We start from the raw sequence: 13,256 nt of genomic DNA, 5'->3' as shown, positions 1-13,256 counted from the left end.
CAAGTGCCGGGCTCCAAACAGCGCTGTGTTTCTGTAGGGTCTCTTGGCTGCCTCCGTGCGCGGCGCTGAGCCACTTGCTCCCTGGGGCACCGGCATCGCCTGCATCCGTGGCTTCGAGATGAACCGCAGAGCAGCACCCTGCTCGGGCAACACCAGACAAAGGCTGTGCAAAGCCTTCTCCAACGACAGCCAAGAGAAATCTGAATTCAGAAGCTGATTAGAAACCATGTCATGGCTCCTTCCCGCTCCAGCATTTGGGGAGGAGTGAGCTGAGGGGGGGACACGTGGAAAATCTAATTAGGATTGAGGGCAGGTTGTAGCGGTGCTGACATGGGAGCTGCGGGAGCACAGCTGCTCACGGGAGGGGGACACCGGGCACCCACAGCACCCCCGGCCCCGTGGAAATGGGGAAAGTACAAATTAATTCTCCTTAATCTGATGGGCACTTGCTCTGCTGCCACGTGCTGCCACCGCGGCTGGCAGAGAGCAGCCCGGCCTGCCCGCGGCTCGGCTCGTGTGCCCATGGCGGTCGTGCCTCCTCTGTCCCCCCAGGGCCGACATCGTATGGCCCCAGGGCGCTGGGCAGGGCAGGGGGAGCAGAAGGGGCTCCATCCTCCCTGGCAGAGGGGAGGCGAGCGTGGGGTGCTGTGCTCAGAGTCTGGCCCCCTCCTTCATCCTGGGGTGCCCCCCCCGTGCTGCCGCTTACAGGGGGACTGGGCATCATGGGCCATCAAGACGGCCACGATCCCGAGGCCATGGAGCACTTTGGCAGCGCAGGCTTCACCCCCGGCTCTCCAGGACGGCAGAGCCCCGAGGCCACGTTGAAGGGCGCTACGCAGGGTTGGCAGCAGCAGGCACTGCTCTGCACCTCCCCATCCCTTTGCCTGCCGCTGGCACCCACCATGCCCCGTGCCACCTGCACCGCGGGATGTCCTGCCCCCATGAGGAAGGCAGGCAGCCACCTCCATCCACCCCATCACCAGGATGTCCCCCAGGACATATCCAACCGTGTGCCCCAGGCCCCCGGCCCTCCCCGCGAGTCCCACGGCTGCCGGCACGTCTCGCCTGCTATTCTTAGCTCTCCGGCGCTGCGCTCTCCCGGCAATGGCACCGTATATTACTATTATTGCTGGCTGCCAACGTCTTGAAGCAGGCAGCCAGGATCGTGGTGGTGCTTCCACACCCCTGGTGACCTGTCATTTGGTCCCTGCCGGGCTCTGGTCTTCAACAGGCTATTTCAGGAAATCCAATTTGATGGGCAGAAGGAGCACAAGCCACACGTTCGGCTCCTGAGCCGGATCCAGGCTCCTCATGTCACCGCTCAGATCCAGATCTTAGCTTTGCCCGTGATGGCAGTAAGGGCCAAGAGTCACCTTTGGCTCCAGATCCAAATTTCTGGCTGGGTGGGATCCAGGGTTTCGGATCAGCTTGTCGGAGAGGCACAAGCATCTGCAAAACCTGGATCTGGAGCCCCAGCCCCAGCCGCAGCAGCACCACCTGGGCAGGAGACCCCAGCGTGGGGCCGGATCCTGCCCTCGCGGGTGGGCAGACCCGTAGAGACCTACACACCAGTGCAGCCACCAGCCTCGTGCCTCCTGCACGGGCGCTGTGTCCCGCACGTCCCAGCACGGCTCTGCCCTGAGCTCACGATGGGGAGGCTGAAGGAAGGGCCCCCCCAGGGACCCCCAGCCTGGGCTCGCCACTGCCCGCCGCTCCCTCCCCACACCCTGCCCAGGCTGCTGGGGGCCAGGCCTGGCAGGAGGGCTGGGTGCTGCTCCTCCAGCCTGCACTGCCTTCTCCAGCCCACATGGCACAAGTCCTGGCACTCGGGAGGGAGATTTGGGCACCGAGGGCTCAGCACCAACTCACCCAGGCTGGATGGGGATGCCATGGTTGTGTCACCCCGCTCCCCGCAGCAGGGATGCCCAGAGCCGGTCCTGGTGCCCGGGCTCGGTGGGGTAAAAACACCCAAGGCAGCCCCAAACACGGCTCCGGCCTGCGCCGCCCCGCGCCAGTGCTCCTGCCACCCCCGCAGCCAGGAGGGAACCCTCCAACTCAGATGCTCCACGGTCACTTTGATGGCTAATTTTTCCCTCCCGGCCCTGCCAGCGCTTCAATAAATGCTTTGAAAGGGCTGACGTGCCTCCTTCCAGCCTCCCAAGTGTGGCTGTGCCCGTCTCCGGGTGGCTGTCCCCCTGCTCCATCCCCCAGCAGACGGGGTCCTCGAGGGCTGGGAACCGCGGACGCGTGCGGGAGGACAGTGGAAGCATGGAGGAGAGGAACCAAGATAGATGGGAAATGACATCCATTTCCTAAAGGAGAATCTGCACTGCTGGCCGGATCCTGCCCTGATTTACACCAAGGGAGGCTGCCTGCTCCCAGCCCCAACTCCCATGGGGGCAGCTGGCACCCAACAGCCTGGCTCTGTCCCCTCCTGCCCGCTCGGGGCTTGGTGCCTGGCCCGGGGAACAGGCAGAGACCCTCTGTGGGCAGCTCGGCCCTGCGCCCCTGAGGGAAGCGATGTGCAGGGCTGGATGTCACGGGATGGAGAGAGATGAGCGGTCCCAGCGCCAACTTGCTCTGCAGGTTTGGCACGGGCTGGAGGGACCGGACTGGCTCCTCCAACACAACCCAACCATCCGGGAGAAGGAAGGTGATGAGAGGAGAGAGACACCCAGACCCGGGCCCCGGAAAGCTCTGCTTGCCTGCCAGGCTGGGCTGTACCACGGAGCCTGGATGCGCGGTGAGAGTCACCGTTCGGCTTGTGCTCCGTGCCAGCTCCCAGCACCCGCTGGCAGCCCCGGACCCGCACCGGCCCGGCCGGGACATGGCTCCCGCACCCAGCACGAACCTTCCCTGCCTCGCAGGCTGGCGAGAGGGGAGACCACCGGGCTGGGGAGGGGTCCTGGGCCTGCCCAGCCCTGGCCCGAGCCCTCCGCAGCAGGAGAGCACCAGGATGGCTGGTGTCGCCTGCCGGGGGGAGGCTGGAGAGACTGAGCGCCCCCTCCCCAACGCCTCCCGCACCGGGAGATGGGGGATGCCCGCGCCCCTTCTCCCGCACCCCCCGGGGGATCCCGACCCGGATCAGCGCTGGCTGAGCTGAGCGCCGCGCTGCCGGTGCGATGCCCCCAGCCATCTTGCCACCTCCCCCCGGCTCGCCCCCAGCACCCGCTCGCCGGCGATGGATGGGTCCCCGGGCGACACGTCCCGTCCCGTCCCGTCCCGTCTCCCGGGCCCTGTCCCGCACGGCCCCGGCGCGCCGTCGGGGAGAGCCCCCCCCCCCCCCCCCCGATCCCGGGCCCCGCGGATCCCCCGGGACCGGGCCCCCCGCCCGCCCGGCGATGCCCCGCGGCGGCACCGGCCCCCCCCCCCCCCCGCAGCCCGCCGCCCCCGCCGCTCTTACCCGCCTCCCGCCGCCTACATCCTCCGGCCGCTGCCGGGCGGCTCCCCGACGGCCCGGCCCGGCTGCTCCCGGCCCGGTTGGTCCCGGAGCGGCTCGGTTGGGCTCGGCTGGTCCCGGCTCGGCTGGTCCCGGCTCGGCTGGTCCCGGCGCGGCCCGGGCCGGCGCCCCGCGCGTGGGAGCGCGGCGGGCGGCAGCATGCGAGTGGCGGCGGCCCCGCAGTGCAGCGCGGATGGGCGCGGAGCGGCGCGGAGCGGAGCGGGGCCGCCGCCGCGGTGCAGCCAAGACACGGCGGTGGATTTTCCCCGGGAGTCAGAGCGGGCGGCGGCGCAAAATGGCTCCGGTGCGGCTCTGCCGCCGCCTCCCGGCGCCCCGGGACCCCCGGCGGGGACGGGAAGGGGAGCGGGGGGGGCGGCGGGGCCCACGCGTGGGGCCGGGGAGGTGCCGCCGGCGGGGCACGCAGCGTGGGCTCTGCCCCGCGGTGCCGGGCTGGCACCGGGACAGGTGGTACCCACCCGTGGGCATCCCCCCGGGGCGGCGGGGGCGCCCAGGGACCCGTCACCCACCCCTGCCCACGGCCACGCTGCCTGCCCGGGAAGTGCCGGGGTACCGGGACAGCCCTGGGGTACCGAGACAGCCCCCGGGGGCCCAGCCTCCCCCCCGGCAGAGCGGGGGCCGCCAGCTGCCGCCCGCCGAGCCCCTCGCACCGTGTAATTTGCTAATAATAATAATTATGGCGCACGCAGGTTAGAAGTGCAGCGGAACAATAACCTGGTTAACGCCTTGCTGCGTGCGGCGGCGGGAGCCACACCGCGGCACGGGCCTGGCCCTGGCGCCGTGCTGGCCCTGAAGCTGCCCGCCGCGCGTGGGAGCCCCTGCCCGAAGCGTGGGGGGACACGGCCCAGGCACGGCCCCGGGGGACACACCGGCTCCAAACCTGGAGCAGGTTTTTAAGCAGCCGTGTCCTGGTGGTTTGTGGCCACGTCCCAGCGCTGTGGTCGTTAGCCAGGCTGGCTGTGTCACCGGGCAGGGCTGTCCCCAGTGGCCACACCACCAGTCACCCAGCGGGACGGCCAGGGTGGAGGACACGAGTGTTTCCCCGGGGTGGCATGGGGCCACAGGAGAGCAGCACGCCATGGGGAGAGCGAGGCCGGATCCAGGCCCTGCTCCCCGCGCTGTGGCTCTGCAGAGCCACCCCCATCTCAGGGCACTGCTCAGCAGCCCCGTGGTCCCCATCGCCATCCCCACCGCTGAACAGTCCCTTCCCCGGGACACCCTGCAGAGCCAGAGCTGGAGCTGGGGCTGCCCCCACCAGAGAGCCCCCCAAAAGTCCTGCTGCCCCCGGGGAGGGGAGCCCCAGCCCTCGCCAGGCCCTGCAGCACCCTGCATTGCCACCGGCACGGCTGCTCCTGCTGCATGCGGGGAGCGGAGCTCTGCCCACCTCCCTGAGCAGTTATATAAAAGGATTAAAATTTAATATGAACTTCAAAAAGGGAACAATCGGGTGGTCGAGGACAGCTGGGCCAGGGCCAGGTGTGGAGCAGGGGCACCCTTGGCCACATCCCGGCTCTGCTGAGACACGGCACTGCGGCACACAGAGACCAGCTCCGTCCAGCCCAGCCCACGGGCAAGGCTGCATGGAGCCAGAGCAAAGAACCCAGGCACCACGGGCACCCTGGCGTTCTGCGAGCCCGCGCCGGGTTAACTGTGCCATGGTCTCCCCAAGTCACGATGGTGCACGATTCCCATGGCACATGGGGGCCTCATCCCCCCCGGGGCCTGGCCTTGCCCCGCAGCTTTGCTGGCAGCCGAGCAGCCTTTAATCACCCACCACTGACAGGCACAGGCAGCACCCAACCATCCCGGTGCCCGGCTGCCACCCTGCCCATGCTGTGCCGGCGGTCGCCCGGGCAGCCCATCTCCTCCTGCCCAACGCCTCACGCTTCCTTCCCAGGCACCGGTGGGTTGGAGCATGCTGGAGAGCAGCCCTGTGCTGGGGGGCGAGACCCCCGGTCAGGGGGCAGCTGATGCACCCCAGCCCCTCGCCCCCACCATCGTCCCCCTGCCCCGTGCACCCCAGAGCCCGTGTGGCTGCGCAGCACCAGCCGCTCTTGTCCGCGCAGCGCCGGGGAGCGGGGCTGCGGTGGCGGCAGGAATGAGCCAGGGCTGGGAAAACACCATCTTCCGCCCACGCAGCCGCCCACGGCCCTGCGCCGGCTCCGCCGCCCCCGCCGTGTGCTGGGGCTCGCCGGGAAGGTGGGCGGCAGGTGCGGGGCTGGGGGCTGCACTGTGCCCACCATGGCCACCCAGCCGTGGGGAGGGCAGGAGATGGGGCAGGGGGGAGCAGGGCCCAGCAGCCCCCGGCGCAGGAGCCGCCCCGGCGCAGGCTCTGGCTGCAGGAGCAGGGCTGAGCCATGGCTGGGGCTGGGGGGCCAGGGCTGGGGGGCCGGGGGCTGCCCCACGCCCAGCCCAGCCCTGCCCTGGGGCGCAGGAGCGGCTGGTGCTGCTTGGTGTACGGCACAGGTGCCCTCCAGCAAAGAGACTGGGGAAGCCTTTGGCTCATTCATTTTTAATCCTGGCTGAGAGTAGGAGGGATGCGGGTGTGAGGCTCGGGCACGCTGCAGGACAGGACCGGCTGCGGGGCCCCAAACAGCTCCCCCCGGGGCAGCCAGGCTCATGCCACGGGTGTCTTTGATCATGCGTGTCCCCATGGGATGGAGACCCCCGGGAGGGGACAGCAACCCCTGGGCATCCCTCCCTGTCCTGTCTCACCACGTCCCACTGCGGCTCAGCCTCCCTCCGCAGCAGCTCAGCCCCTCCTCCGGGCGAGCCGCCCCCCCAGTGCCTGCGAATGCGGAGGGCAGGATCCGTGCGTGAACAGAAACCGTGGGCCCGTGAGCACGTGGGGATGCGCAGAGAGCAGAGCGGGGGCGGGAAGGGGGGTGCACGAAGCCAGAGCTCCCCCCACGCTGCTCCCCATCCCTAGCCTGGTGCCAGCGATGCCATCCTGCCGGGACTGTGGCACTGGGGCAACTGGGGGCAGGACCCTGCTGCCCACCCTGCTATGAGGAGGCAAAAGAGGATGCACGGGCACTGGGCACGGGCCCGGTGTGGGCCGGCGGGGAGAGCGGGAGGCACCGGCCAATCTTGCACAGGGTCCGTCCCAGGTCGGCGCGGAAGCGCCGGATGGAGAAGCAGTAGACGAGGGGGTCGAGGCAGCTGTTGAGGCTGAGCAGGGCCACGCTCAGCATGTGCAGCACGTCCAGGGTGGCAGGGGGCCCGCAGAGCGGCACGGGGGGCTGGCTGCCCACCCAGGGGGCCAGCGTGAGGTGGTAGGGGGCCACGCAGACCACGAAGACCAGCAGCATCCCAAGCACCATGGCACGCGCCTGCTGCCGGTGGGAGCCTGGCGAGGCGGTGGTGGGCACTGACAGCGCCCGGGCGATGGAGGCGTAGGTGCCCAGCACCACCAGGAAGGCCACGGCGAAGAAGCCCACCATGGCATAGGCGTACGCCCGCTGCCGGCCATGCTGCTCGAAGCAGGTGGTGGCCCCGGCGCGGGCGGGGAAGGTCTGCCGGGTGGCCAAGGTGGGCACGGCACAGCCCAGCCCCAGCAGCCAGGCCAGGGCGCAGGCCAGCGCGGCCCCCCGGCGCCCCGTCAGCGGCAGCTCCCGCCGCGCTGCCCGCACCGCGCAGTACCGGTTGAAGCTGATGAGCGCCATGAAGGTGACGGCGCTGTAGGTTGCCAGGTAGTAGGCGGCCCCGGCCAGGCGGCAGGCGGCCTCCGAGAGCAGCCAGTCCCCACCGGCCAGGTAGTAGGGGATCCAGAGGGGTAGGGTGAGGTTGAAGAGGATGTCAGCCAGTGTGAGGTTGATGAGGTAGATGCGGATGGCCTTCCTCACCTTGCCGCTCTGCAGGAAGACCAGCAAAGCCACCAGGTTGCTCGGCAGCCCCACGCACAACACCAGGCAGTAGACAGCGGGCAACAACACGAACTGCACCGGGTCACTGGGCACGCACTCGCCGGGCTGCCCTGCCGGCAGCAGCGCCGAGCCGTTCATCCCAGGCTCCTGCAAAGATGGGGGGACAGTCAGTGGCACGGCCCTGAACACAGCCCTCGGGGGACAGGGAAGGGACGTTGACCCGGACAGGACAACCTCTCTGGCTGGTGCCTGCGGTAGCTGCTGGGCACCGGAGGCAGAGCCCCCACGCGGGGATGCCGTCGTCTGCCAGAGGGGCTCAGCCTCCAGCGGCTCCTCGCAGGAGGCGAGGGGCTCCAGGGTCCCCTCCCAGCCCAACCCCAGCCACGTCCCCCCACGCCGTGAGGGAGCCCAGGGGCCGCTGTCAGCCGCCCGGCCAGGGCTCCCCGGGGAGCGGCAGGCGCAGCTGCACCGCGGCCGAGGGGCAGAGCCGCGGCCGGCGGCGCCCGCAGGTGCTGCGCCGGCTCCAGCTGGCAGCTGCGGGGCTTAACGCCTCCCACGCAGCCGCGTGCTTGCTGGGGCCACCCAGCCCCATCCTGCTCCCAGCACCCCAAATCTCCCCACAGAGCCCACCTATGGGGAAGTCTCATGCATGCTCAGCATGCACTGGAGTGGAGAGACCCCGGCGTGGGGAGGGGGTACGAGCATGGGGCCGGCAGCCCCCCGCGCCCCCCAGCCCTGCGCGAGGCAGGTTTGCCACCCCGCTGTTTGCCGATCCTGGCCATGGAAAACCACGTTGTGCCGCAATGGCTGTATCCCAAGGCTGCAGCTATTTCACCTCCCATCACCGCCTGCCCACACCTCACCGACGGCACTGAGTCACCCAGCGGGTGTTTTCCAGCACGGCAGGGCCAGATTCGGCACACGCAGCACCCAGCACCGGGCTGAGGCATGGAGGACACAAGCTGCTGAGCCAGGGTGGGGGATTCAGGGCTCATCCTGGTGGGCTTCAGTTGTTCTGCAGAGCCAACGCAGCCCCCTGAGAAGCTCCCAGCTCCCTTGACAGTTCCCCCTTTCTTTTTCCTTCCCCCACCCCTCTTTGCACAAGGGATGCTCCATCTCACCCACGGCGAGCTGGTTACTTACCCCACCGGGCCGGACCGGCTGCGTCCCCTCCGGCTGCTCCTCGCCGTCTGGTCCAGCTGGGCTGGGAGAGGCTTTAAGTGCTGGGGGGGGGAGGCAGGGGCTGCCTGATCCCCCCTCTCCCCATCCCGAGCTCCCGTGGGGGTTAGTGCCTGCGGGATGGCAGCCGGAGCGGGGAAAGCACCTGTGTGTGTATGTAATGGGGGATTCCCCGCGTGGAGCCATGCTAAGACCCCCTGCGCCGGCTGACGGGGCTGGGGGTACGCGGGGGGGCTGGCCGTGCCGGTACCAGCGCGGCCAGCCCCCCCGCGTGCCCCCAGCCCCATCCAGGACCATTTCCCAGGGCCCTTTTCCCACCCACGCCAGGATGAAAGCGGCAGAGGGTCAAGTTTCCACACCCAGCAGCTGGGGAAAAAGGGGGATGCCCCGAAAGGGATCAAAGCTGGAATCTGCCTCCTCCCAGCTCTTAGTGCTTCTGTTGGCTTCAAAGCTGGATTTAGGGGGAGCAGCACCCCGGGGCCCCCTCCCAAGCTCTGTGAGCATTCAACTCGCTGCTTTGCACGGTCCTGCAGTTTCTGGATGCTACTTTGGGACATCAAAGGTGCCACCCCAAGGTGGTTCAGGTCCCGCTGGGCGTACGGGGGTGTTGTACCCCCTCTGCTCATCCCAAGACAGCCAGTCTCCCCCCACAGCCATCCCAGCCGCCTTGCTGGGAGATGCACTGGGTTCAAATGTGATCTTGGGGTTCACCCCAATTGGACCACGTTGGCCGTGCCCATCCGGGGTGGCAGATGGCTCCCTGTCCCCAAAAAGCATGTGCCTGCCCGGGCACAGGGCTTCAGGGGTCGCGTTGCTGCTGTGGCCCCCCGGGATGTGCAGCAAGTGGCCTGGCACATTGCTGGGTGGCTCCGGGTGGCCGGGGAGCTCCCGCCCCATGCGGGCTCTCCCCGACGGCTGTCTGCCTCCACACCAGCTGCTGCCAGCTCCTGCCTGTCCCCAGTCCTTGTCCCCAGGTGCTGCTCCGGGGCCTCCAGCCCCAGGACGTCCCCTCAGCTCCCACGGCTCAGCGTGGCGGGAGCCAGAAATAAACAGGGGAGGCAAAACATGAAAAACAAGAGGCTTTATTCCAAAATAAAAAAAGCCCCCAGGAGAGCAGAGCCAGCCCCCGCCCAGCGTGGCCGAACGCTGGGGAGAGCCGGACACCTTGTGCAAGTTTAGCAACGGAGCTGCCGGAGCGGTGGCAGTGCCACGGCCACCGTCCCAAAGCACCAGTCTGAGTCCCACAGCGTGGGGACAACCGGCACCAGGATCCCCGGCAGCGGCAGGAGAGGACACACCATGCCTCAGCGGCAAGTTACCCCACACCATGCGATGCCGACCCCGAAAATACCGTATGGGCATCGCTTCCTGCTGGCCGAGCCGTCCGTCCTTCCCGCCTCCGGTCACTCGAACTTGGGCTTGGTGGGGGCCGCGTGCCCGCGGATGTTGAGCAGCAGGAGGAGGCCGAGGCAGAGGGTGGCAGGGGCGCACATGGCCAGGGGCTCCCGCAGCGCCAGCAGCGTGTAGATGGCACCTGGGCGAGGAGCAGAGCGTGGGAACAGAGGTCCCTCCCCGAGCGTCCCCCGAGACCCCGCGCAGGGCGGCGGGCGCCCGCTCGCTCTCACCGATCATGATGATGCTGAGGATGAAGTTGCTGATCTCCTGCAGGAGCTGGGGCCCAAACGCCAGCAGCAGCCCGGTCACCACCTCCACCCAGCCCACCACCTCCAGGTACCGGCCCGGCTCCGGTGTGAACCCCAACTCCTTCAGGGGAAAGACCTCGGCGAACTGCACGAACTGCGACTTCTGGGAAGGGCGGGAGGGGAGCGGAGCAGCCCTGAGCCTGGGACTGGGGGGCACGGCCCCTCTGGCGGGGTCTGCTCTGCTCAGCCCTGCACCCCAAGGAGCTCAGCCCTGCACCCCAAGGGGCTCAGGCTTGCTCAGCCCAGCGCCCCAACCTGCTCAGCCCCCCCAGGGGCTCAGCCCTGCACCCCAGCACCCCAGAGTGCTCAGCCCAGCGCCCCAACCTGCTCAGCCCCCCCAGGGGCTCAGCCCTGCACCCCAGCACCCCAGAGTGCTCAGCCCAGCGCCCCAACCTGCTCAGCCCCCCCAGGGGCTCAGCCCTGCACCCCAGCACCCCAGAGTGCTCAGCCCAGCACCCCAACCTGCTCAGCCCCCCCAGGGGCTCAGCCCTGCACCCCAGCACCCCAGAGTGCTCAGCCCAGCACCCCAACCTGCTCAGCCCCCCCAGGGGCTCAGCCCTGCACCCCAGCACCCCAGAGTGCTCAGCCCAGCACCCCAACCTGCTCAGCCCCCCCAAGGGCTCAGCCCTGCACCCCAGCACCCCAGAGTGCTCAGCCCAGCACCCCAACCTGCTCAGCCCCCCCAGGGGCTCAGCCCTGCACCCCAGCACCCCAGAGTGCTCAGCCCAGCACCCCAACCTGCTCAGCCCCCCCAGGGGCTCAGCCCTGCACCCCAGCACCCCAGAGTGCTCAGCCCAGCACCCCAACCTGCTCAGCCCCCCCAGGGGCTCAGCCCTGCACCCCAGCACCCCAGAGTGCTCAGCCCAGCACCCCAACCTGCTCAGCCCCCCCAGGGGCTCAGCCCTGCACCCCAGCACCCCAGAGTGCTCAGCCCAGCACCCCAACCTGCTCAGCCCCCCCAGGGGCTCAGCCCTGCACCCCAGGGGCTCGGTCCCGCCCCCCCGCCCCAGCCCAGCCCCAGCCGCCCCCCCGCGCCCCGCAGCCGTGGCCGTGGCCGTGGCCGCGCTCACCATGTGCCGGTGCAGGTCGGCCGAGAGCAGCTCCGTGAGCTTCACGGCGCCCGTCAGCAGGAAGAAGAGGCCGAGCAGGACGCGGAGGGTGGTGAACGCCGCCGCCATGGCGGGGAGCGGGCGGGCGGGGCCAGCGGCGGCGCGGCGCGGCCCAGCCCAGCTCGGCTCGGCTCAGCCCGGCTCGGCTCAGCTCCGGCCCCTGCACTTTGCCCGGCCCCCGCAGCCCCGCCCCAGCAGGGCAGGCAGGAGCAGGGACCCCCAGGGGTGCTGCTGGGGCAGGGGGTGGTTAAATCTGCAGCCTCACCCCCCCCGAGGCTGCGATCCCCCCCCCCCCCCCCGGCCAGCACCATTCCCCCCCAAACCAGTGCTGGGTGAAAAAAATGTGAAAAAGTTAATACCCCCCCCCAAACCCATAGCTGGGGCTTTGTGGGTGCCGCGAGCGGGTCAAGCTCCGTGCCAGCACCCAGGCAGGGCCGCTGGCTGCGGGCGCCGGGGCAGGCAGCGGCACAGGCAGGGGGGCAGGCAGCCCTGCCCGCAGCCCCGCGGGGTCAGGCAGGGAGCTGCTTCCCGAGGCAGCTGCAGCAAGGATTTTCTCCTGGCACCAGGGAGGCCCGGTTGCGGTGCAGGAGGTGGCTGCCGAGCCCTGCCCGGGCCTGCGTCACCGCCTGCGCCAGCGCCGCTCGCGGCGCGTGCCAAGGCTCCTGGAAAAGGCAGCCCTGGACTGGCGAGAGCCAAGGCCCGGGGGAGCCGCGGGGGCACTGACGTTATTGCCGTTCAAGTGGAAATAATTTTTTAATGCCAATAAATCATGAAAGAGCAGGAACGGCTTCCCGGGCACCAGGAAGCACCGCACGGCCCGGCGGGCGCCGCCGGCCTGGACCAGCAGCGACCCCGGCACGGCCTCGCAGGGGCTGCCGCGGCCACCGCGGCACTATTTTTATTCCTGGCAGCGCATCGCTCCCCGGCTCTGCTGGGAGAGCCGCAGCGAGCGCAGCCGAGGAGCCGCTCGTGAGGATTTGGAGCTTCTCCCCGCTCCCAGGGATGATAAACAGCAACAGGCCTGGGCAGGCTCCGGCCCTTTTCGTCTCAGAAAGCCCCTGGGGGGGGGAAAAAAGGATAAAAAGACCCCAAACCCGCCCTGAACAACGGATTGCGGCAGCTCAGCACCCACAACGCGGGGTCGTGGCTTTGGTGCGCTGGCGTTACCATGGGAAGCATTTGTCACTGCGCCCACGGTGGTGGCTGAAGCGAGCCGGGGAGACACCCGCCCGCAGAAATCTTCTTCCTTCAGCTTAAAAAATCCCATCTCCTCCCTCCGACAGCAGAGCGGAGCCCGCTCGCGGCCAGGACAGAGGTGGGTTTTTTGCCCCCAATTTTTTTCTTTTTTTTTAATTACAGGAGCTACTTAATTAAACATTTGGTAGAACCAAGCGATCGGCTTTACCAGCCAGAGGACAATCGCTCTGGCACAGCCCCCAGCCATGAGAGAAAACTTCTGTGCTCGTTGTCTACCAGGCGATGAGAGAATAGAGAAATCAGGGGGCTTTTTTTTTTCCCCTCTCTCCTCCGAAACACATCCCATTACACTCCGGAAAGCAAACCAGGGTTTGGTTATAAAGGGAGTTGTAGGAGGTGAAGTTCAGCACCTTGAATGCTGGAATGCATTCGGGCTGGAACAGTTTCACATAGGAAGCAGCTGATGCTGCAAGAGTGGAAAAGAAATTGGGACAAGTTACTGGAAAATAACAGAATTTGAGGAAAAAAAGCTGCGTAAGCCTGCAGCGGCTGTGGAGACAAAGACACTGAAACCCACCCCCGGCAGTGCAGCTATTGAGGAACGACAAAACCTCTTCTCGCTGAAGCCTTTTCAAGATGCAGAGAATAACATAAAGAAGTCAAATCAGAGCGAAATGCCTCAGATTATCCTGCACCCCATCGCTTGATTGCATGAAAAAGTGAAAAGCAGCAGCAACAAGCTTTT

General features: G+C 68.2%; 2 protein-coding genes across 2 annotated transcripts; both read right to left on the bottom strand.

Annotated features, from left to right (window-relative positions):
- Window positions 1-6,462: 6,462 nt before the first annotated feature.
- Window positions 6,463-7,461, bottom strand: LOC309598667 (platelet-activating factor receptor-like; the record flags this gene model as incomplete). The annotated part of the gene is made up of 1 exon (XM_082329428.1): window positions 6,463-7,461. One exon carries the CDS (start codon window positions 7,459-7,461, stop codon window positions 6,463-6,465), a length of 999 nt encoding a protein of 332 aa, XP_082185554.1.
- A 2,107-nt stretch (window positions 7,462-9,568) lies between these two features.
- On the bottom strand, window positions 9,569-11,388 carry TMEM35B (transmembrane protein 35B). Its single transcript, XM_082329900.1, has 3 exons — window positions 11,276-11,388; window positions 10,128-10,308; window positions 9,569-10,036 (listed from the first exon to the last, which is right to left on the bottom strand). The coding sequence occupies exons 1-3, from the start codon at window positions 11,381-11,383 to the stop codon at window positions 9,906-9,908; spliced, it is 420 nt and encodes a 139-aa protein (XP_082186026.1). The 5' UTR covers window positions 11,384-11,388; the 3' UTR covers window positions 9,569-9,905.
- Window positions 11,389-13,256: the final 1,868 nt, after the last annotated feature.

This window comes from Platalea leucorodia, assembly GCF_965183815.1.
Source record: "Platalea leucorodia genome assembly, chromosome: 18".
Lineage (NCBI taxonomy): Eukaryota > Metazoa > Chordata > Aves > Pelecaniformes > Threskiornithidae > Platalea > Platalea leucorodia.
The sequence above is the reverse complement of the archived record's forward strand: the minus strand, read 5'-3'. Positions and strand labels throughout refer to the sequence as shown.